The 24,551-nt window shown below is 44.7% G+C and overlaps 1 protein-coding gene across 6 annotated transcripts in view; it reads right to left on the bottom strand.

The window, feature by feature from the left end:
• Window positions 1-6,023: 6,023 nt before the first annotated feature.
• The window catches only part of LOC144797747 (phospholipid scramblase 3-like), a 180,930-nt gene continuing 162,402 nt past the window's right edge, over window positions 6,024-24,551 (bottom strand). For 2 of the 6 annotated variants that reach the window (XM_078668493.1, XM_078668496.1), the window contains exons 7-10: window positions 13,390-13,518; window positions 8,380-8,960; window positions 7,742-8,274; window positions 6,024-6,148 (exon numbers count right to left, since the gene is read on the bottom strand). In XM_078668493.1, coding sequence (XP_078524619.1) covers window positions 8,898-8,960; window positions 13,390-13,518 — 192 coding nt within the window. In that variant the 3' untranslated portion in view covers window positions 6,024-6,148; window positions 7,742-8,274; window positions 8,380-8,897. Of the gene's footprint in view, window positions 6,149-6,855; window positions 6,899-7,342; window positions 7,417-7,741; window positions 8,961-13,389; window positions 13,519-24,551 lie in introns of those variants that run through there. The other 4 variants (XM_078668492.1, XM_078668495.1, XM_078668491.1 and 1 more) reach the window with 2 other exon arrangements.

Here is a 24,551-nt window from a genome sequence, read left to right as displayed (position 1 = left end):
GAAATAGGGCTAAGGTTTAGGGTGAAGGCTAAAGAGTAAAGTGATACAGGCTGAGAATTAAAGGGTAGTGGTAATAGGTACAGGTTTTGCGGTATAAGGTTATGAGCTAGGGATATAGAGGTTTAGGGTACAGGGTTAGTGATTAAGGCAACAGGGTGTCCAGTTTAGGGTGTAGGGTACAGAGGACAGTGATTTGGGCTCAGAAACCGAGGGTTAGGATTTGGGGTATAGAATTAAGGATTTGACGTTAAGGTATAAGATTAAAGGCACAGTGGTAAGGATTAGGGAATAGAAGTAAAGCATAGGGGTTAAGGCTAAGGAGTTGGGGTTTGATTGTAAGGGTTTTACGGTACAGGTGTCATGGGTAAAGAGTTATAGAGGTGAAGGATAGGGGTCAGAGAGTGGGTACAGAGTTAGGCATTTCGGGTATAGGGGAGAAGATACGGTGCTTTGGGTAAGGATATAGGATTTATGGTGTAGGATTGAGGGTAAACAGTTAGCTACTAACATTACACCTTTTTAATGTCACTGTTTGAAAGGTGTTTTGAGAATGTTTGTTGTTTTTAGTCTTTCTGTTCAAAATAAAATAAAAACAAAGTTTTGCTTTGCAGAGTATTACTACACTTAACCCATTTCAGTGGAGCGCACTACAGCTTCAAAGGGATGCAACTAAACTTGTTAAAAATGAATACTACCACTCCTACTGAAAAATAATCCAACTTACAAGGTCAATCAAACAGATCTATTGGAGGCAGAACACTGTAAAAACCTTTATGTATTTATAACAGCACTGAACAGATAGCGAGCTGATGTACACAAAAACTGGTATTTGATATTTTTAGATGAGGACATACCGGATAACATGCACATTAACACAGAATGTGGTAATTGGTTATTGTATGTCTGTACAGGAGCACAAAACACATCTTGTGTAAAGTGGGGCACAGTGCTGTAAATATTTTTCATATATCTTAATAGGACCCGAGAATAGATATGATGGTGAGAAGCAAAAAGTGTTAATTAGGCCGTGACTATTTTTATTTGAGCGCAGAATAGATAAACTTCCATATTCGCACAACATGTGATAAATGCTTATTGCATACCAGTATACCAGCACAGAAAGGGTCGTTTGTAGATTAGTGTAGAATATATTTAGCATATGTATATCTTAACAGTGGCACAAAAAAGATCTCGTGCAAACAAGCGAAGGGTGTACTAAATGAATGTTGTATATAACAGATAACATGCCTCTAGTACATGAGCAGAACAATTTGTAAATCCCTCTTGTGTGTCTGGAGAGGAGCAGAGAGAAGATATCTTCTACATGGATTTATTACATGGAAATCACGTCTTAGGTAAAGAAGGACTGCCGTTTTCCTGTAAATCAAAGTATTAGATGGTTAGTGATAGAGAGATGCTGAAGTGAACTTAGAGCTATGTTTATCAGTCTGCCAGAGAAACCTCAAATATAAGTGTATTAGAGTGCTGGAAAGATCTCGAAGATATGGGAATAACAAGCATTTGCAATGCAATCGGTCTTGCATTTGTGTAAGTTAGAGCTATTGGCGTTGTAAATGATAATGTTTTTTAATCATGTTTGTTTTGTTTGCAGTGGAGTGATCATTTAGAAAACAAGAGTTAGAGCTATTGGCATTATAAATGTACAAATTGTTTACTTATGTGTTGTGGGGTGGATGTATGTGGTGTGCAGTAGAATTATGTGAAAGTAATTATGTCGTATTTAGTATACTCAAATTATGTTGAGTGGGATTGAGTGTTATTCAGAGTGATTATGTGGCATGGTATTCTGTGTTGTGGAGTATTATGTAGTGGAGGTTAATTATACAGCGTGCTGTTGAATTTTGTGATGTAATGTGGAATTATGTGGTGCGTTATCGAATTGTGTTGTTGATTTGTATTATGTGGTTTCTGGTTGAATTATGTGGTGTGGAATGGAAACATGTTGAGTTGATTTGTGTGGCATTGAGTGAAATTATGTGGATTGGAATTTGGTGGAAAGGTGTGGAGTGTTCCTGTGGATTGTTGCTATGAGGGATAGATTGGTTTTATGTGGGGTGTATTTATGTGGTAGTGATTAGTGTTATTATGTGGAGTTGAATTATGTTGTGCTGAGTGGTATTATGTGCAGTGTAATTATGCTGGGCGGTTTAGAATGTTCTGCGTAATCCCGCCTGACTGTAGGATGTGGCTGGTAGCTTGGAAGGTGTATACTCAGCCAGTCTTATGTAAAGGGTTTGACTGTCAGCTGGTATCCGTGATGAGGGAGGATACACAGAGTATTAATGAGGGGAGTTAGCTGGATAGCCTATGGACATGAATGTAAAAAGTGCATTGTTATGGCTATATCATTGACATCACCATTTGGGGTCGGAATATGTGCAGTAATAATTCCAGTTCACATAGCTTGCACGGAGGTTGGTGCAACACTAAATCAACAATGGCGACACCTGTAAAGGGGAAAAACTACATTTGCACCAACTAAGCAATTAAAAAAATAACACTTTGCACCAGTAAATTAGTCCAGTTGTCAAAGCAAAAATTGCACCGGTGCTAGTGCGCTGTATTTAATCTGGGGATGTAAGCTACCTATATAATTTGGCTTCTGGAGATGACAGCAACATTTAGCCAATATTACTTTATATGAGGCGATCTGATTGAGTACAGCCCCTGTGTATGCAGGAAAAGCTCATATAAGACCTGCTTAATGGCAGCATTGAAAATGCACTTTAGTCAGAGTCTGTTTTCCCTCCCATCAATGCACTGCTTTGCGTCCAGGCTCTGAAATATCGTATTCCTGCACTCCCCTAATGTGAGCATTTACGAAGCAGCGGTGTCGTTTAGGATGGATGGGTTGGTGGAGTGATAGATGTTTGTATGAATGCTTGAATGGATAGATACCCGTATGCACACATGGATGGATATCTGGGCGATTAGATGAATGAAAAGATATTAGGTGATCCATGGGTAGGATAGATACAGATGGTTGGTATGGAAAAAGAAAGATGGATACATGGGCAAACTATTCATTAAGAGAAACATTAGTACTTTTTGGGACGTTTTAAGAACTGGACAAATTCTATACACATTTTGAGCCCTGGGTGCATAATTAACTGTATGAAAAAAGTTGTTATTGAAACTGTTTGTGTATCGCTTATTGTAATTCCACAGAGACAGTAATGATAAACAAGGCGTATTAATTTTTTTGTTCTTGGGGCATGGAGAGATTAAGTGATTTGCCAAAAATTACAGGATATTTAGCCGAGACTGGAACCTGGTTCCCCAGTTCCGAAGTTGGCAGCTCTGGTTGTAATGTCACATCCTCTCCCCATTGAGAAAAGTATGCATGTATTAACGTCCATACAAAGAATTCCCGCTTCCACACTGCATGGATATTCGCTGTTGTCATTATCAAAAGATCAAAGTCCACTTTTGGAAATTATCATGTAAAAACACAGTTTTCAACTCGCCACAGAAAGAAAATACGTTTTTGGTATTATCCCACAGATATTGTACTTCCTGTGGTGAAAGTGCAGACTGCAGTTTACGCCTTTCTACAGGGACAACTTTATATGATATGGTAAAACAATCAATCAATCAGGGTTATTACAGAGCATGGCTAACCATCTATTAGGGTCTCAAGGCGTGGGGGGTGGGCAGTTAGTTCTGCAGTTCAGTCAAAGAGCCAGGACTTGAGGTCCTTCTTGAATTGAGGCAGTTAGGGTGATTGCCTGAGATGTAAAGAAAGAGTTCCAGGTCTTTGCAGCGAGGTAGGAGAAGGTTTTTCCTCCAGCCATAGTCTTGCGGATCCATGGGATAGTGGCCAGGGCCAGGTTGGAGAAGCGGAGGTGTCTGGTGGCAGTGTAGAAGGAGAGGCGGTGGTTGAGGTATGCAGACCTGATGTGGAGGGCCTTGTGGGCATGCTTGGGGAGCTTGAAGGTGATTCTTTTGTTGATCAGGAGCCCATGAAGGTTTCTCAGGTGATGGCGATGTGGCTGCGGCCGGGGATTCCCAGGATAAGACCTGCGGTGGCATTTTGGATTCTTTGCAATTTTCTTTGGAGCTTCTGTGTGGTGCTGGTATAGAGTGTGTTGCCGTAGCTGAGTTTGTTGATCATCAGCGCCTGGGTGACCGTTCTTCTGGACTCGGTGGGGATCTACTTCAAAATCTTTTTGAAGCAGGTGGAGCATGTGGAAGCAAGAGTACGAGACGGCGTTGATTTGGCGGTTCATTGAGGGTGACTAGTTGAGGATGGCGCTGAGGTTATATGTGTGGTCTGTGGGTGCGGGGGCTCCGGGCCACCAGGGTTTGTCCCAGGTGGAGGGGATGGTTCAGAGGATGAGGACTTCGGTTTTGTCGGAGTTGAGTTTGAGGCAGCTGTCCTTCATCCATGTATTGACTATCTTCATCTCATTGTGGAAGTTGTTCTTTGCGGCTGTAGTTGCGTCAGTGAGGGAGAGAATCAGCTGGGTTTTGACAGCGTAGGAGACTATGTTTAGTCATTGGTTTTTGAGAATGGCTGCCAGCGGGGCCAGGTAGATGTTGAAGATGGTGAGGCTCAGGGAGGAGCCATGAGGGACTCCGCAGCTGATCTCTGTAGGTTCTGAGGAGAACTACAGGAGCCCGACTATATGAGAGGATCCACTCTAAGGCTTTGCTGCGGATGCCGGTGTCATGACGTTTTGCATAGAGGGTGTAGTGGGAGATGGTGTCAAAGGCTGCAGAGAGATCTAGGAGGAAGAGGGCTATTGTTTAGCCTCAGTCGAGGAGATTGCATATGTTGTCTGTTGCAGTGAGGAGTGCAATCTCGGTGCTTTGGTTGCTTTTGAAGCCTGATTTGGAAGTGAAAACACACAAACTTCGCATTACGGGCAAGGTGAATACACATTTCTACATTGTGGCGGTGTGAGTACACACTTGACATATTGTCACATTATCACATGCTACGTGCACGGTTCACGGAGTCAGATGGAAAGCTCATACCATCCCCAATAGAGGAGAGCACTCAGCTCCAATTATATAGCAGACATGCAATCTGAGTAGAGTGATCTGAAGGGACAGCCCCATCTGCTGCGGGCACCACGTGTGACTGTGCACAGGCCAGGAGATTAGTCTGAGCTGAGGGGACAGGACAGTTACTACCTGCCCTTATTACATTCCGGCTGCAGAGCTTTAGCTTCCGGGGAAATGGCTGTAGGCATTTGAATCGCAATGCTTTCCCCAGAGCTGTTTTGGGGCAGAGACGAGAATGTGGTGAGACGTGTGTCCATCGAGTGGTTAGGTAAGGAGCATAGAGGGACAAAAAAAGGGAGGGAGAAGAGAAGGGCGTCGGCTGTGCGCACATGTCCCTGTGCCCTCCAAAACACCATTTACTGGACTTATGTCGGCTACAATGGTAGATAACATGTACCGAATTATGCATTCCAATTAGATAGCTCAGTGGGTTAAGCCCATGCAGCAGAGATCTGTGCTGTATGCAGATCAGAACTTCGCGTCGTTGTGGAGTGTCCAACTTTTTCATCCTTATGGGTTCACTCCAGCTGGGCTGGATGCCACCAAGTAGCCATGAAACCAGTCAGTTTGTAGGATGCGCTGTGGTTGACACAACACCAAAGTACTAGTATTATTACTTCTGTATGCCAGCACAAGCAGGAACTCTCCACCGGAAGCCTGGGTCACGCCAAACAGATGAGTCTTACACTATCGCTGGTGTGAGCAGGTCAGAGGTTGAGGGCCGACAATAAACAGAGTATGCCGATATCAGCCACTGGATGCCATGCCAGAGCCCGGGTCCAACCCTGAACGGGCAGACCGGAGGCTCGTAATAAATGGTGCAGGTGGAGAGACGGGAACGAGAGCGGCCGTAACATCAATTCAATGAAAAACATACTGCGCCGAAGAAACAATAAATAAATGAAAGAGCATGGGGACATGTAACAGGGCCAGTCCACACGAAAGTGAAAAGTACACCCAAAGGCGGGACAAGAGCAGCATTTTATGGGTGAAAAGAGTTCTACGGAAGTTTGGAGCAATGCATTTACAAAATGATGAGGCCATCTCATACAAACATGTTGATGTGCCTATGATTGATGAAGAGGTTTCTATGTGTAAAGAGTTGCTTTGAAGCACTCTTGAAAAGGTCTTGAGTGCATCAAGAGACTTGAATGTGCCTATCACACAGGTGCAGTGGCAGGAACACGTCATGTATAAACTACATAATATGTGAACATGAAAAATTAGACCTCAAGTTTCTAAAGAACACCTAGGCCCTGACTGAGAGTCAGTTGGAGATGCATTCCAGTGTGGAGGCCCACTTCCCCCTATTACAACTGGTGTTCCCACACCCGAATTCTTCTGGGTGTGGGAAGAGCGGACCCAATATTAACGAATAATGAAAACCGGCCAATAAATCCAGTCCAGCAAGCGAATCCCTATTCTGTGGGGTTGAACCAGTAGCTGCGCAATGCTGGCGTGGTGTTGATCGTACTGTACTGATTTTAATAGTGCAGGTCTGCCGACCCACCAGTACTGTACAACTCATAATCGTGGCCTTAGCAGGCGTGACATGGGCTCAGGTGCAAAAAAGAAATGTGCGTGGTAGTGCAAAAGAGACCTGTATGTGTGAACAGGACTGCTGAAGAGACAGTATGTGCGCACATGTGCGTGTGGGCAGAAGGAAAACTGAAGAGATGTTTATCTGTGATCTGTGTGGAAGGGTGTGTAAGAATACTCCAGGGACATATGTATACGTGTGTGGAGACACTGAAGAAACCTGTGTGTATTCTGTGTGTGTGTAGGAATGCTGAAGAGACCTCTATATGTGCATGAGTACTGAACAGACCTGTGTGTATGTATCCAAGTGTGAGGGATTGTAGAAGGGCTGAAGAGACCCGTGTGTTTCTATCCAAGTGTGGAAGGTTGTAAATTGTAAATGTAAATGTAAATGTGTTGGACTTGTAAAGCGCACAGCTGCCCGTAAGCGTCCCGGCGCTTGCTTAGGGAACCCGTCCTGGTATTCCCCTGTGAGAAACCCCGGCAGGGTGTCCACAAGGTGAAAGCCAGGCATCCCGCCGCGAGGGGCCGTAGTGGAGATTAAGCAAGCTATTGCCCAGAGTCGCAGAGTGTGACCCCGTGAGTTGAGTAGGCACCAGAGCGAGAATTGTCGAGTCCATGGAATTTTGAGCCCGAGACCCGCCGAGGCGGGGAATTGAACCCTGGTCCACGGTTGATCTCAGCTTCCGGGTCTGCCGCCTCTAACCACTGAGCCACACTTCTCCACTTGTAGAAGGGCTGAAGTGACCTGTGTATATGTATTCAAGTGTGGAGGGTTGTAGAATGGTTGAAGAGACCTAAGTGTATGTATCCAAGTGTGAGGGGTTGTAGAAGAGCTGAACAGACCTTTGTGCATGTATCCAAGTGTGGAAGGTTGTAGAAGGGCTAGTGACGTCATTTCCCTGCGTCACGCAAGGCCTTCTGGGTCTTGTAGGCCACCGCCTGGCCGTTCCCCTCACGGCAATGAAATGCGGCGGGATACGATGTGGCAGTGCACCTGGCCCCCAGGGAGTACAAGCAAAAGAGGTAGGTGCTGTGCAGAAGGGTAAATGAAAGCCGTTCCCCTCAAGGAAGGCGATGCAAATTCCCAGCATGAGGAGTTGTAGAAGGGCTGAAGAGACCGGTGTATATGTATTCAAGTGTGGAGGGATTGTAGAACGGTTGAAAAGACCTATGTGTATGTATCCAAGTGCGAGGGGTTGTAGAAGGGCTGAAGAGACCTGTGTGCATGTATCCAAGTGCAAGGGGTTGTAGAAGGGCTGAAGAGACCTGTGTGTATGTAGCCAAGTGTGAAGGGTTGTTGAAGAGCTGAAGAGACCTGTGTGTATGTATCCAAGTGTGAAGGGTTGTAGAGAGGGCCGAAGAGACCTGTGTGTATGTATCAAAGTGTGGAACGTTGTAGAAGAGCTGAAGAGGCGTGTGTGTATGTATCCAAGTGTGAGGGTTGTAGAAGAGCTGAAGAGACCTGTGTGCATGTATCCAAGTGTGAAGGGTTGTAGAAGGGCTGAATAGACCTGTGTGTATGGATCCAAGTGCAGGGGGTTGTAGAAGGGCTGTAAAGACCTGTGTGTATGTATCCGTCCAAGTGTGGAAGGTTGTAGAAGGGCTGAAGAAACCTGTGTGTTTGTATCCAAGTGTGAAGGGTTGTAGAAGGGCTGAAGAGACCTGTGTGTATGTATCCAAGTGTGAAGGGTTGTAGAAGGGCTGAAGAAACCTGTGTGTTTGTATCCAAGTGTGAAGGGTTGTAGAAGGGCTGAAGAGACCTGTGTGTATGTATTTAAGTGGGTGTTGTAGAAGGGCTGAAGGGACCTATGTGTATGTGTCCAAGTGTGGCGAGTGGAAGGAGTGCAGAAGAGACCTGTGTGTATACATGTGTGAGGGAGGGTGTAAAGAAGTGCTGAAGAGATGTGTTTGTTTGTATATGTTTAAGTAGCAGGTGTGTAGGTAGGAGTACTGCAGAGAGCTGCATGTGTCCACAGAGGCACTAAGATATTTTAAAGACTCGCCTCTGCTGCTGTGTCACAGGATGTCAGTCAGTCACTGAAATGACACTGAGGAAATCAGATCTGTGACCTTGGCCCCTAGCGGCTTTCTCAAGTCATTTCCACACAGGAAGCGAGAAGATACAACTATATCTCCTGACTCCCCACCTCCTACTTAGGCTTGGTATTTGGCGCCCGACACAGATAAGAAATGTTCTTGTCAAACATCTATGCCAAGGGAGAGTAATTTGATGAAATGAGGGGTAGCAAGATTCAGTTTGCACCAGGATCCAGTCTCCTCCAATATTCGCTCTTTCTCCAGCCAAGAGAGATCTTAGGATTAGTTTAGTGGCGGTTGTGCTGCGCGTCTCGCATCATCTTCATTCTTCGATTGTAAATTTCCGCATCCTAACAAGAAAACAGAAGGTGAGATACAGGAGACTGGTGAGATTCAAGTGTCTGGGGCAAGAAGCATGAGAAATGAAAACACCTAATGCAAGGTTTAGTCTCAATTTGCCATCAACCAGATCCCTTACTTTGCAACTCACTGGAGTTTGCTTTCTCCATCACCTTGGTGGTCCCTTTACTGTTCACCCTGGTGGCCGAATTCCCAATCACCCTGTGTGCTGCAAAGTCCCTCAGTCAGGTGACCACATACCCCCTCAGTCAGGTGACCGCATACTCCCTCAGTCAGGTGACCACATACTCCCTCAGTCAGGTGACCACATACTCCCTCAGTCAGGTGACCACATACTCCCTCAGTCAGGTGACCACATACTCCCTCAGTCAGGTGACCACATTATCCCGCAGTCAGGTGACTGCGGTATTTCTCCATCAGGTGACCGTATTATCCATCAGTCAGGTGACCACATTCTCAAACACCATGGTGGACGCATTCTCCATTACCCAGGTGTCCACCTACCCATCACCCGGGGAGGGGGCTGTTGCATTCTCAATCACGCCAGTGTCTGAAATCTCAATCACCCAAGTGGCTGTAACCTCACCCCGGTGACTGCATTCTCAATCACCCCGGTGGCTGCATTCTCAATCCCCCCGGTGGCTGCATTCCCAATCACCCAGTGGTTACATTCTCAATCACCCAAGTGGCTGCAATATCACCCCGGTGACTGCATTCTCAATCACCCCGGTGGCTGAATTCTCAATCACCCCGGTGGCTGAATTCTCAATCCCCCCGGTGGCTGCATTCTCAATCCCCCCGGTGGCTGCATTCTCAATCATCCCAGTGGTTGCATTCTCAATCATCCCAGTGGTTACATTCTCAATCATCCCGGTGGTTGCATTCTCAATCATCCCGGTGGCTGAATTCTCAATCCCCCCGGTGGCTGCATTCTCAATCCCCCCGGTGGCTGCATTCTCAATCCCCTCCCGGTGGCTGCATTCTCAATCCCCCCGGTGGCTGCATTCTCAATCCCCCCGGTGGCTGCATTCTCAATCCCCCCGGTGGCTGCATTCTCAATCATCCCGGTGGTTGCATTCTCAATCATCCCGGTGGTTGCATTCTCAATCATCCCGGTGGTTGCATTCTCAATCATCCCAGTGGTTACATTCTCAATCATCCCAGTGGTTACATTCTCAATCATCCCAGTGGTTACATTCTCAATCATCCCAGTGGTTACATTCTCAATCATCCCAGTGGTTACATTCATCCCAGTGGTTGCATTCTCAATCATCCCAGTGGTTACATTCATCCCAGTGGTGCATACTCAATCACCCCAGAAGTTACATTCTCAATCATCCCAGTGGTTACAGTCTCAATCATCCCAATGGCTCTATTCTCAATCACGCCAGTGGCTGCATTGTCACCCCATTGGCTGCAAACACACCCCAGTGGTTGCATTCTCAATCACCCTGGTGACTGCATACTCAATCACCCCAATGGCTGCATTTTCATCCCAGTGATTGCATTCTCCATAACCCCAGTGGCCCCCTTTATCCATCACCATGGAGGCAGCATTCTCCATCACCCTAGTGGTCCCATTCTCAGTTGCTTTGTTGGCCACATCCTCCATCACCATTGTTGCCTCACCCTTTATCACCATAGTCACCCCTTCTTACTATTCCAGTTCCCCTGTGGGTCAACTTCCCTTTCTGATATGTACGGCCCAAACAAGAGAGCGTTAGCGGTCACTTATGCTGTCCTTTCTGAAGACAGAGAACTTCTCGCCTTATCCACATTACTGCTTCTGGAAGGTCCCTAGACCAGAGGAAAAGGAGCGCAGGAAACATACACAGGGCATAGGTTGTTTTTTGGTTGAGACAGGATTTCCTGGCAAAAAGCGATAGAAAGATGGCAACATGATCGGGCGCGAAGAAAATTTGTAGGCTCGCTGTAAGCATCTGGGCCACTGTACGAATACCAAAAGTGTTTTTCTATATTATGTTTTGGGCAAATAAGGTCTGATCTTGTACTCTGGCAAGTAGGCTTACGTCTGAACAGGTCATGGAACTATGCCGACTTATCCTCAGGGGCTGTCTGAGCTCCGGTCTCTACCTCCAGACAAGACCAGCCGCCCTTATTTTTCATCAATTGTAACCACTACATGACACACTCATGTGAGTCATTCTGTTAAACGCCCTACATGGTCCTTCACATCTGATATAACTCATAATAGCACACATTTTGAGGATGCTGTTGAAGTTTACAGTGTGAGCATGCATGGGTGCTGGGCCCAGGCACTAGCCCTGGACAACATTTCAATTATGTCAAAGTACTCAGAAGTGATTTTGGTAATCCTGTTACTATTTGATGCAGAATTACATATTAACGCCCACTCATGTAATTAACAGCAATTTGGGGGAAAACATCCTACTACCAGGGGACATTTAGCGAGCGACTGCTTGTATTGTATTGTATATTATTCTTGTATAGCGCAGCTGCCACCCTGCGGGTATCCTGGCGCTTTGGAAAAGAGACCTAGTCAGATAAAAACAGCAGATTGAAGGCTGAAGGGTGGACGCCGGGATTTCAGACTTTGGCAAACAGCCATGTCTTTAGGCTCTTTCGAAACCCTATCAAAGAGTCAGCCTGCCTGATGTTCTGGGGCAGCTCATTCCACAGCCGAGACGCTACTGTGCAGAAAAGCTCTACCTCCCATCTGCTATGTAATGACATGCGTTGTAAAGGTAGTCGTTGTAAATGATCCTGCGTTGTAAAATTCACGTTGTAATGGTATGCGATGTAAAAGTTCCCGTTGTAACGTCATACATCCAAATGCATCTGTGCTTAAATTTTTTCTCCAAGAAAATAGCGCTAAATGTAGATTTACTCTTATTGTGTACTTATGTGATATCTCGTGGAACTTCTGGGTAATTCTGCGTGATTACGCTACACAGAATTGAGAGAGTCGTGCCCATCACTACTAGCCAGTGGATTTTTCCTATGGGCATGTTTTGTGCCAGAGGGAGGAAGTAGTGGTGCCTCTGCTCTCTCAGAAGGGTCAGAGAGGGGACTTTGAGAAGACAGGAGGAGAGGGTAGACTGCAGGTATGATAGACAGAAGCCCTCCCAGCCTTTGAAGTTGGGTTTCCAGGAGAACGCCCTTGACATGTGCACATATTATTTGAAACCCTGCCTTCTCTCGGGACGGAACAAATGACCAACTTCAAAAAGATACTCCCCAGATTAATTATTAGTCCCAAAAAAAAAAAAAGAGGTGAGCTTCCCACACATGCGAGTGATTTGAACAATGTCCCCTTCCATGTCAGAAGGCTCTTGCTTTGATGAGCATGGTCACATCCTTAATCCAAGATTTAGATCTCGGCGGAAGGGTTTCTCCGTCACAACAGTGACAGATATCTGGCGGGCGGGATATCACTCACCACTGTCTGCCGAGAGCCCTTCGTTCACAGCTATGAAGTGGCCGTTTTCAATAAAGGGAAGACTGTCGGCTGCCTTAGCGGTTTACGTAGTATTGATGTATTTGAATTTGAACTCTGCATCTAAACAAGAGGTTTTCATCTAAACAGCGACTATATTTTATGTCCTTATTTCAGATATTTAACTGAAAATAAGCAGGATGAAGATACCATTCACTACATAGAGTAAGGAGTTGTGTTTTTGGGGTGCCAGTCACAAGCATGTGGATCTTGGGTACGTTTTGATTTTTGTATGGGTCGTAATTGGTTTCTTGTTGCACATTGAGTGGTGTGATAGTATTTGGAATACTTTGAGGCTTGTCACATTGAGGGCTTGCCCAGTGGGTCAGTCGCTGATGTTGGACTGGGGTGTGAGCAGACGATACTTTAAGAACCTAGGGGGAATTAACTAGAGTTTGTATTGTTTTCGTTTTTATACAGGAGTTGTTGCATACCAATAATCACTGTGTCCTGAAGATGGTCTGATGGATCTATATGACCTACCTAAGAGCGAAACGTCGACTTATTGGACACCCATTTTGCATATATTTGTCAACAAATTTTGATATTGTGTTGTACATATATGTATAGAAAGAAACTATCTAGGAAATCTGGAATTGGAAATTGTATTTGACCCGTGTATCAAATGTTGTTCACAAAAAGGGTCACACTACTACGGAAGCTGAAAAAATGTTAGTAGTGACAGTGTTGCTAAGGAGTCGATTTTGATTTAAATTTAAACCATGAATCCAACTTTTTTTGATTATATCCATACTGTGATTTATTTCTGTGTCCATTTTTATGGCTATATAAATAATGGAATGATTTGTGGAATAAATCCTTAAGGTACATTTATATAGATGATAGAGATCCAAACCAGGCCCTTAGTCTCATCTCTTAGCAGCCGACCATCCCTGATCCCATCTCAAAGCCGTATCTCTTCCCAGGCGGACAATACTCACCAAGAAGAAAGATGAGCCAACGAGTACAGCCTTGATATTCACATCCAGGTCAAGTGGGAACTGCACCGCGAACTGGCCGCTCTCCCGGCGGATCATGCCCACAGTCTGGGTTTCATCGTTGGACTTCACCTGTGAGCAAACAGGGTGAAGAAGAATCTTACCGAAAGGCTACTTTCACCTGTAACACCTACCACACCATCACCTTGTTTACAGCTGCAACGATCCAAATCAAATTCTGTACAGAGCTTGTTGTCGTTTGAGCCCACGGAACGGGACTGCCCTCCTAACACCAAGATTTGGTCTTCAAAAGACCAAAGAGATGCTTAGGAAAACCTTGTTCAGCCAAGCAACAACATCTCTTAAGGATATGCAACAATCATAGATGTTTTTCTTGAACAGTGGTCTAGCCATAACAGCTAAAACATAACATTCATGAGTTAAAGTGCTGCCTTCACCTCGTGTCCCAAACTTGTCATCCTAAGCTGACTTTTACTCGCAGCCTTGTTACAACTTGAGAACACTTGGAAGGAGACGCCTTTCAGATACTGATTGATTAAGCTTTAAAGTTTGTAAAAGGTTGCAAGGTGGTGTGACAAAGTTCCTGGAGGGGCTCTGTAGGGCATAGTGCAAGTGGTGGCCCTGGAGTTTGCAGGATCATCAGTCAGTTGGCATACAGTGGTGGGTGTGTGCGTGTGTTCTAGAGAGCGACTGTATGTTGGTAGGTATGTTGTGGTATAAACATGGTGTGAGTGTATGATGATGGCTATTTCGACATTTGATGGTTTGTAAATGAACATATTGTTAGTGGGTGTGGGTATTTGCACATGTCTTTCTGCTTGTCTGATAAGGGATGTGCCGCAATATTCTGGTGGTTGTGTGGCTATATAATAGTGGGTGTACAGTCATATACGGTTGGGCAGGTGGCCATATAATGGTGGTTGAATAGACATACAAAAGTAGGTGTATTGGTATATTGTAGTGTATTTGTTGCAATATGATGTTGGGTGTGCAGATGTTGGATGGGTGAATTATCTTTCAGATTGTGCAGTGTGTTACGTCTTGTTTGAAAAGGTGTTCGACATTACAAACACTGTATGTTGTGTGTGGTAGTTAAGGCTGGCGAAGTGCAGTGGGTTGATGCACCAGGTGAATAGTGTACATTACCTGACAAATTGTACGACCTCTACCTTTTTATGATGAAGCGACTGTTAACATATCAGTCAACTTCATCTCTCAATCAACTATAGTTTTTGTAGGGAAGTTCACTGTTTTCTATTGTGTTGACAACTGGTGTTGGTTGTGTGGATGCATGAGGGTTGGTATGCTGGTGTATGGTTTTGGTTGTGTGGACGTTCGATGATGTGTGTTTTCTTATGATATTGGGTGTATGATGTTAGAAATGTCAACACATGATGGTTAGTATATTGAAATAACATGTTGGAATTGTAAACATATGATAGTGGGTGTGTTTGTACATCAGGATGGATGTGTTGGCATATGATGGTGGTTGTGCTTGGTGTGTGTGATGTGTCGGCCTTTGATGTAGGTCGTGTGAGTGAGTAGTGTAGGTTGTATTGACATATGATGCAGTTTGTGGTGCCCTATAATTTGGTCTGTAAGGATATATGATGGTTGGTGTGTTAGCATATAATGTTGGTTGTTTAGATGTATGATGGGTAGTTTGTTGATGTATGATACTGGGTGTGGTGGTGGTAGTAATGGTGATAACAGCAGTATTAGTGGTAGGGTGCTACTGGTGTGGGTGGTGGTATTGGTGCTGATCGTAGCAACAAGGTCACAAAAACGATCGGGGTAACAATGTCGTTGGTGATAGGAACTGCAGTGGAAATGGTAATGCTGGTGGTAATGGTGGCGGTGTTACTGCTGGTAATATTGGTGGTGCTTGCAATGGTGGTGGTGTTGATGCTGGTAATGTTGCTGTGGGGGCAATGGTGATAATGGTAATGCAGGAATTGTGGTGGTAATGCTAGTGTTGATGGTAATGTTGGTGGTGGTGGTGGTAATAGAATTGACAGTATCTGGTGTGGTAATATTGGTAATAATAGTGATGATGGAGGTGATGATATTGATGCTACTGGGGGTAATTTTGGTGGTGCTGGTAGTGGTGATAGTTGTAATGGTTGTGTTGTTGGTAACAGCTGTAATGATGGTGGTGGTAGTGATAAGGTGGTAATGGTGGTCATAATGTTAGTGCTGGTGGTATTAGTGGTTACTAGCGGTAAATAGTGGCAGTGCTGGTAATGGTGGTGGCGCAGCTAATGGTGATGGTTGTGGTAATTGTGCTGGTAATGTTGAAGTGATGGTGTTAATCTCATTATCTGTGGTGGAAATGCTGGTGTTTGTGATTGTATTGGTGGTGCTGATGCTGTTAATAGTGCTGATGATGGTTGTTGTGGTGGTAATGATGTTAGTAGTAATGGGGGTGGTGGAGATAATATATTAGTTGTACTGGTGATAGAGGCAATAACTGTTGTGATGGAAATGGGTGACATAAAGGTGGTGGTAATAGTAGCAATGCTGTGGTAGTTATTTTGTTGGTGCATTGGTAGTGGTGGAAATATTGTTATCGCAGGTCCTGATGGTGGTAATGGTGAAAACAGTGATGTGGTAATGGTGGCTGTTATGGTAATGGTGATTGTAGCAGTAATACTGGTGGTAATGGTAATGATGGCAATAATGGTGCCTTTAAAACCCTAAAAAAATTATTCTCTCACAATGGTTTCAACCACTGGGAGAGATGTAAAAAAATGGATCCATAGATTTGGCAGAATGAGGGGATTGTCAGAGATGAGCAGGTTATAACATTTTAACCCGACACCTCTGACATTCATCTCTGAGGCATCTGAATGCATGGGACTGACTTGGCCCCAAACTGACCAGCATACAGCGACATCAATCAGAGATGTGACTGGCTACGAAAAGCCATTTTAGCCTTCCATGGGTACCAACTTAAAATGCAGCTGAGAGTATCCCAACCCTACCAGAAGTCCAGAGTCACTGACCCTTCATGTGGGCTGCACAGCTCCTCGCTACGTAACTCCACACACACTGGCTTCATACACGACTGACACCATTTCAGCCCCATGAACCTTCAATAATCAATGTGGTTCTGGTGACTGACTAAGCTTAACCCTGCTGACCTCCTTAAGCCACCATCTTGTATGATGTTGACTCCGGCCCAGCCTAACCCACCTCTTTGCATGTCACTCATTCATCTAGAGGATGTATCTGCCTCCATGCTGCTCACAGATACTTCTGTGATCCTCGCATGTAGCACATTTTGTCCCCTATCTACTGGCCTTTCAGAAGCACTGGACTGAAATGACTGATCCTCTCCATAAAGGCTGCCTGAAGGGAAAGAATCAACCTGTGTCTCATTCTCTACCTCCACCCTCCCATCTCATGGCCTCCATCATGCTTTGGAGAGTGATTAAGTGGAAGTCCTTGGAGTTCCCAAGTGGTGCATGGGGATGATCAAAGTGATACTGTGAAAAATTGTTTAACAACTACCATGTGCACAGAGAATAAAAGTGATTCTGAGAAAGAAACACTGTATTATCTATACTAGAGTGCACACAGACACCAAGTGTGATACAAAAACAAGTGCACATCTGAAAAAGAATGGACTAAATGTTTCTGTTGTTTGTTCTCGTGAGCCACATTGCTGGAGGAGTTAACATTATACTGTGCCTCACTCAGAGGAATGAAACTCCAACAAATCAATGTTAGACAATACGTGCAAATAAGAGAATCTCCTTAAGATGAGTTGCAGCTCAGAAATGTGTCATTTAGAGTCTGCTCAAAGAAGTGACAGTCATCATGAAAGCTTGCAAACAGGGGTTGGGATGGATAGCCTCGGTTTGAATAGACTAGAACTTCTATCCATGTCGTAGTGTGGTCCGAGGACCTTACTTTGACCAGACAAGGCCTGCTCCCCATGTCATGACCTTCACTTGACTAGACAAGATCCACTGTCCATCTCATTCTTGGGTAGGGCGACCATGGTTTGGCTGGATGGACTCTACTGTCAACGTCATGACTGGGACAGAGGACCTTGATTTGAGTAGACAAGATTCACTGCTTGGATTGGGTGACCCCAGTTTGAAGAAACCAGATCTCATATCCATGTCATGCTTGGGTTGGACGACCTCGGTTTGGAAAGACCAGATCTTCTAGCCATGTCATGCTTGGGTTGGACGACCTCGGTTTGGATAGACCAGATCTCCTATCCATGTCATGCATGGGTTGGGATACCTCGGTTTGGATAGACCAGATCTTCTATCCATGTTATGCTTGGGTTGGACGACATTGGTTTGGATAGACCAGATCTCCTATCCATGTCATGCATGGGTTGGGATACCTTGGTTTGGATAGACCAGATCTTCTATCCATGTTATGCTTGGGTTGGACGACCTTGGTTTGGATAGACCAGATCTCCTATCCATGTCATGCATGGGTTGGGATACCTGGGTTTGGATAGACCAGATCTTCTATCCATGTTATGCTTGGGTTGGACGACCTTGGTTTGGATAGACCAGATCTCCTATCCATGTCATGCATGCACTGGGTGACCTCGGCTTGGATAGACCATATCTCCTATCCATGTCATGCATGCACTGGGTGACCTCGGCTTGGATAGACCAGATCTCCTATCCATGTCAATCTTGGGTTGGACGACCTTGGTTTTGATAGACTAGATCTCCTATCCATGTCATGCTTGGGTTGGGTGACCTCGGTTTCACAAGATGGGATCTCTTATCCATGTCATGACTGGTCATCCGGCCCAGCCATGACCTGACCAGAGTTAAGATGCTCTGTTGATAAGTCACTTTGGGCCTGATTTACATCTCAGCGGACGGGTTACTCCATCCCAACGGTGACAGATATCTCGTCTGCCGAAATATAAATCCCATTATATCCTATGGGATTTATATTTCAGTGGATGGGATATCCGTCACCGTTGTGACGTAGTAACCCGTCTGCTGAGATCTAAATCAGGCCCTGTGTCATTCACAAAGTGTTTACTGACTAGAGGTCATACATTAGGTAGCATGTATTTAATTATTCTTATTGTATGAAAAGCAGACAGTGGATTTAGTTCAGGTTATGAAGGATTCCTAGAATTAAACAAATAGACTACATATGCAGCATGCTGGGCATGCAGGGAATTTGAAGAATGTAACAAGAGTTGTGAGCGCACACCAAATAGAAATATGCTCAGTCTGTATGAATGAAGCATGCTCCTGGGGTATCACCCCCTGATTGAGGTGTCAGAGTAATTACGTGGAAGTAGCGACACTGAATTCAGTGAAGGCCCCCTGGGCACAGCAGTTGTTAACACAATATAATATGTTATCAAGTTAATCCAACATAGTCAAAAGTGTAACATCGGGGGAGGAGCCTAGCCTGTGATCGAGATGGCCGCCTAGTTTCTCGGCTCCGCCGATCCTAGCGCTTTTCACTATCATCCTGTCCCTGATCCTGCTCCTTTACCCAGCGACTGACATGCGGAACCTATCCTGATTGCGCCGGTGTGTCTCCCGGCGATTTCTGTGATATATTGGCGGTGAATTGCCTTTGCTCCTTTCCCGGCCCTGCGTGGCAGTGAGACCGGGGCTTTGTTTGCGGAGCTGGCCGGATGCGACCACGGCAGCGGCGGTCATCACGGAGGAGGAGGAGCCGCTCAACTGGTGAGAGGCTGCCTGAGTTGTGTTTGTCGCTGCAGCACCGCATCCCGCTCTAACATTTTGAGCGCCCGGATACATTGTATCTGCTGGAACCACCCTGCACTATCGCCCGGCTTGGAAGTGGTCGGCGCGGTTTCTTTGTTCTCTCGGCCAGTGACAGACGCCATTTTCTACACAGCACCTCGGCGACTGACGGTGTATCCTTGGCATTCAATTGGGGTCCGGATGTTGGCTGAAAACGTAGAAGCCTGCACTGCGATGTCCACAGTCTCCCCCCTGTCTCTGACCCGAGGGTCACAAGTGGAGGGTCGGCATAGGGGTCAGTGGGCTGTGAGTGAAGATGGCGATTGGCTTCCCGGGCGGCCATTCTTCTGTGAGCCTGGTGTGGAAGACACTGAGGTGCCCTCCCTTTCTGGGAAACCGCTTGGGACCCGTGCTGTCCTGCGTGCTCTGGGGGCTGTGGGAATTGCTCTTCGTGCTCATGCCCGAGATCTGGGGCGCCAGCTCGATGCTATTTCTACTACGGGCTGTGCTTGCCCCCCAGTGCTGTACACTGCGCCACACCCTGAGCCGGCTCCTGTTGCCTTCCATGCAGAGGTGCCTATAGTGCGGTTGGCGGATGGTTCTGATTTGGCTGAAATGTCGACCACGACGGTCGGGGGGTTATCTGGAATTCGTGGTTTCATAACCTGGCTGGTGTATCATCTCTGGGCGCCATGTTTGTCATCTCCTTTATGTGCTGGTGGCGTGACTTTTCATCCTTTCCGGAGACTGCTGTTGTCGCTCCTGCCTGCTGCTTCCGACATGCAACCACACTGCCCTGTTTATGTCTGTATCACTCTTGGAACTGTGACTGTGCTTTGCGTGGACTTTCGTGGGCGACCTCCTATCCTGGGTTGGCCGTTCCATGTGCCCCTTTCATCCGCGGCACTGGCCGGACGGTTGGACTCCATCGACTTATATGATCGCAGGGGGCAAGGTTAAAATGACTTTTTTGGGTCGCTATTCTTTCCACTGCTGGGATTGTGCTAAGTGAGCGGGACATTGATTGCATCGACCGTTGGTATCCTGTTGGGTGTGGGGCCGGGAGCGGGCGGCCGGGTACATGTCTGTTGTTGTCTTCTTTATCCGTTGATCCTTATTTCCTTCGTTGTTTCATCCTCTCCTCCTCCACTTCTTGTACTTGTTATATTTTTCCCTTCTTTGGGGCAGTTCCGGGGCGACAGGCACGCTGTTTATGGGCTAGGCCGTAGCCATCACAGGGGTGCAGGGTGGCGGGTGTGGGGGGGGTTTGTTATTTTAGTTTATTTTGTTCTATGGTCCCTTTCGCTCTTTTCTAACTTTGGGAGGGTTCTTTCCTCTTGTAGGGTTGGCTGTCCCTTGGCTTTGCACCTTCTTTTCTCGGGCGTCTTCTTATGCCCCTGTCTTTTTCTTTTCTGGGGTGGGACTTCTGGGATGGTACCTGGACAAGTTGTTGAGTCTATCATGACCTGTTCCTCGATATTATTGATTTGGTTGTCTTGCTTATTTAGTTGCTATAGTCTTTGCCTGCCTCAGTTCGCCATTGGGGTTTGTCCCCTGTGTCTTTTGGAATTTTGTGTGTGGTGCTATTTCCTTGTTGTGACAGCCCCTACTCTCCTTTGAACATTTAAAAATGAAAACCTCTTATCCTTTGTTACGATGCCCGCGCCCTTGTGTGGTGTACTTTCACATATCCTGTTTGCCGATTGATATGCTTCTTTTCTGGTTTTTTGGCTTACTGTTTTGCGGCCGGCCATGTTGGTTGTGGGCCTGCGCATGTATCTCCTTGTTTTTTCGAATAAAGGTTTTCAAAAAAAAAAAAAAAAAAAGTGTAACATCGAAGAAGATGTTGACCAGGTTCAATTCATTTATTGATATTTTCAAAAATGAATACTCCAAATGATAATCATCGCTTATGAAAGATAAATGAGTCTTCATCACAGCAATTTTCATTTCCCTATGCATTTCGGACCATTGTCCTTCGTCAGGGGAATTAATCTCAAAACAATAAACAGCAATGATGCCGAAAGATATGCACACACCTAATGCATAAACTGTTAATGCATAAGACAACGTAAACAAGCTAGCTCCACTTAATTCAGTGAACCGTTAATCAGAGTATAGTGCAAATGCAACTCAAAATAATGTTCTGGGTGGTATGGACTGATGTGCTAACTGTCCACAGCATACCATTGTGAATTAGAAAACACTTGAAAACACGGCCGTAAGTAAGAAAATGTGCAACGGTGAAAAGAAAGAAAACCGAGTGCTCGAGATTCAAATCAGCAAACACGTGAGCCCGTAGTGAACTCCATTTGTTCAGCAGCCGATCTCATTAAATGTAAACGGGTAACGTATTAACAAGTAAATAGCAGAAAAGTGCCCGAAAACCAGCGTAGTGCTAGGTGACGAGTCGATGAAACTCTAAGACATCGTGAGTGAAATAAATTGCATGCGTCTAAATTGAACTTACTATGTGCCGTGGTGAAAACGCCTCACCGTCCATATGAAAGAGTGATGTTGTTGGTGGGCGGGTGGCTGTGTCTCGCGTTAATGTCAGTACCAAGTTAGAAACTGGCAAAGGACCATCAAGTGCAAACCTCATGTAGGTATTGATGGTCGCCATTTTAAAACGTTGACATATTAGTAGTTCCCGTGTTGAAATGGGAAGGTGAAGTTAAGAGACTAAAAATAAAGCGGAATGACAACGGAGATAATGAGAATAGCAAGATAATAGAAAAAGTGTAGCAAAATAAAATGGAAATGAACTGAAAAAATGAGGAACAAGTTAAGGTCAGCTTGAAATGAAAACAAGATGGAAAAAAGTTTAGTCAAACGTAATATCAACAAGTGGAAATAAATGTTAAAGATTGCATATAAACTCCATCTGTTCGTTGAGGCCATCAGGTTTCATTGAGTTCAAGTGTTTGATCCAAACGTTTTCTCGTTGAAGAAGAAAGTTGTTGTTATTGCGGCCTTCTCATTTCTCCACCACTTCTATGACTGCAAACTGCAGTTGGCTGATGTTGTGTCGATACTCTTTATAGTGTGTGGCAATCACGGATTTAGTATTCCCAGTTCGTATGTTGCTTTTATGTTTGTTGATGCGCGTTTTGATTTTCCTCTCTGTTTTTCCAGTGTATATCAATCCACATGGGCATTTTAAAATGTAAATGACGTTCTTTGTATCACATGTAGCATTCAATTTAAGTGAAATCTTTGTGCCTTTCATGGGATGGTTGATGACAGATCCTTTGATGATGTTGTTACAATTGTTGCAGTTAAGATAAGACATGGAGTATTGCCTTTGAATGTGGGTGGCACGGGAGTTATTGAGGTGTTAGTGACGTGATCTTTAATGTTCTTCCCACGATTAAAAGCAAAAACAGGTGGACCCTCAAAGATGTTGTTAAAATCTGATTCAGTTGCAATGATTGGCCAGTGTTTCAAAATTGATTTTCTGTATGAATAACTGATGGTTGAAAATTTGGATACCACTACTGGCCGTTTGGATTGAGGTCTCAGTTTAAATGTCAAGAGATCAGATCTGTTAATTTTATCACATCTCTCCGGGGCTGATTTGAGAATGTCAGATGGATATCCTCTCTGGGCAAACTTACTCAACATGTTCACTGTTTGTTGTTCATACTTGGCTGGATTCAATACAATTCTTTTGACACATAACAGCTGAGAGTAAGGTAAATGATTTTTCAAAGAGGTCTGGTGAAATCTTTGATAGTGCAATAAAATATTGCGATCTGTTGCTGTTGATTTCTTGAATAGATCAGTTCCCAGTATATTGCCCTGGCGGGTTATCTGCACATCCAAAGAGGTGATGGTTTGAGGGTTGTACTCATAGGTGAACTGAATCCATTCGTTAATGTGATCAAGAGCTGTCAATCCCTCTTGTAGAGATTGCAGGGAGCCTCTCCATACAACAAAAATGTCATCAATATACCTCAAAAAGGTAGTGGCGTTTGTTTTCCATGATATAGTTTTCTTCAAAATATTTCATAAAGATGTTGGCGTATGAAGGCGCGGCACAATTGCCCATAGAAGTTCCGGACATCTGCAGGTAATATTGTTACTCCCATCGGAAATAACTCTGAGATAGAGCGAAGTGAATCAACTGCATTAGAAAAACTTGGAAATCTATATCCAATTCAGAGTGTAATAAGGTGTTTTCCATAGCTTCCATCCCAAGATCATGTGGGATGGAGGTGTACAAGGATTTCATGTCAATGGAAAATAATCAGATTTGTTCACTGTCTGCAAATGAGATCTTGTTGATTTGATTTAAAACACCAGTGGTGTCTTTGGGATGCGTGCGCATCTTCAATACGAAAGGTTGCAAATATTTGTCAATAAGTTTACCCACGGGTTCATGTAGACTGCCCTTGGTGGACACGATGGGCCTAAAGGGAGGATTTGAGATGTTCTTATGAACTTTGGGTAGCATGTATATAGTTGGAATTTTAGGATCAGGTTGTGTGAGGTATTTTGCTGTTTTGATGGTGATGACACCTGAATCCACTGCTTGTTGACTAATATTTTGCAAGATATCTGCGAATTGTTCTGTAGGATTGTATTCTATGGTACAGTAAGTGTTTCGATCTGCCAGATGTCCCATAACCTGACCTCGATAAAAATTAGAGTCCATAATGACAAGGGCACCCCCTTTATCTGCCGATTGACAGATGATTCCTGGATTGTTAGCCAACTTTTCCAGGATGGCAAAATCTTTGTTAGAAAAGTTGCAGTGTTTAGATGTTCGCTTGTAGTTGAATTTTTGCAAATCAGCTTTAACCAATTTCTCAAAAGTGTCAAAGCTCTTGTGAATGACCGGTGCCATATAGGTACTTTTGGAACGTAAACCTCTGAGTTGATCAGTTTCAACAGGGTTGACTTCAGGAACAACATTTTCAAAAAAATGCCGAAGGTGTAAACAACGCATGAATTTGAAAAAAATTATTTCAAGTTCCAACTCATTAGTATTGCTAGTTGGCACGAAAGTGGTTCCTTTTTGTAAAACCTTGCATTCACTATCACTCCGGGTATAGGAAGAGATGTTAATAACTAAGTTTGTTTCTTCTTGGTTTTCTCCGCTTTCTTCAAAGCTGAGGTACTCCTGGTGTCTCTGTCTGTTTCTTTCTCCTTTTCTTTTACCCCTCCTGGGTCGTCTCGGTCTTCGGGGCCTTTCTCTAAACAAGCATTTGCAATGCAATCGGTCTCGCATTAGGAAAGTTTGAGCTATTGGTATTGTAAATGTCATTTTTTTTTATTTATGTGTTTGTTTTGAAAATAGCTAAATTAATAGCTTTGTCATTTACAATGCCAATAGTTATAACTTTCGCAAATGTGACACCTATAGCATTTGGAATCCAACCTTCCCGGATACTACTGAATAGGATTCACCCCTTAGCATTGCAAAAC

Source organism: Lissotriton helveticus, chromosome 12 (genome assembly GCF_964261635.1).
Source record: "Lissotriton helveticus chromosome 12, aLisHel1.1, whole genome shotgun sequence".
NCBI lineage: Eukaryota > Metazoa > Chordata > Amphibia > Caudata > Salamandridae > Lissotriton > Lissotriton helveticus.
The sequence above is the reverse complement of the archived record's forward strand: the minus strand, read 5'-3'. Positions and strand labels throughout refer to the sequence as shown.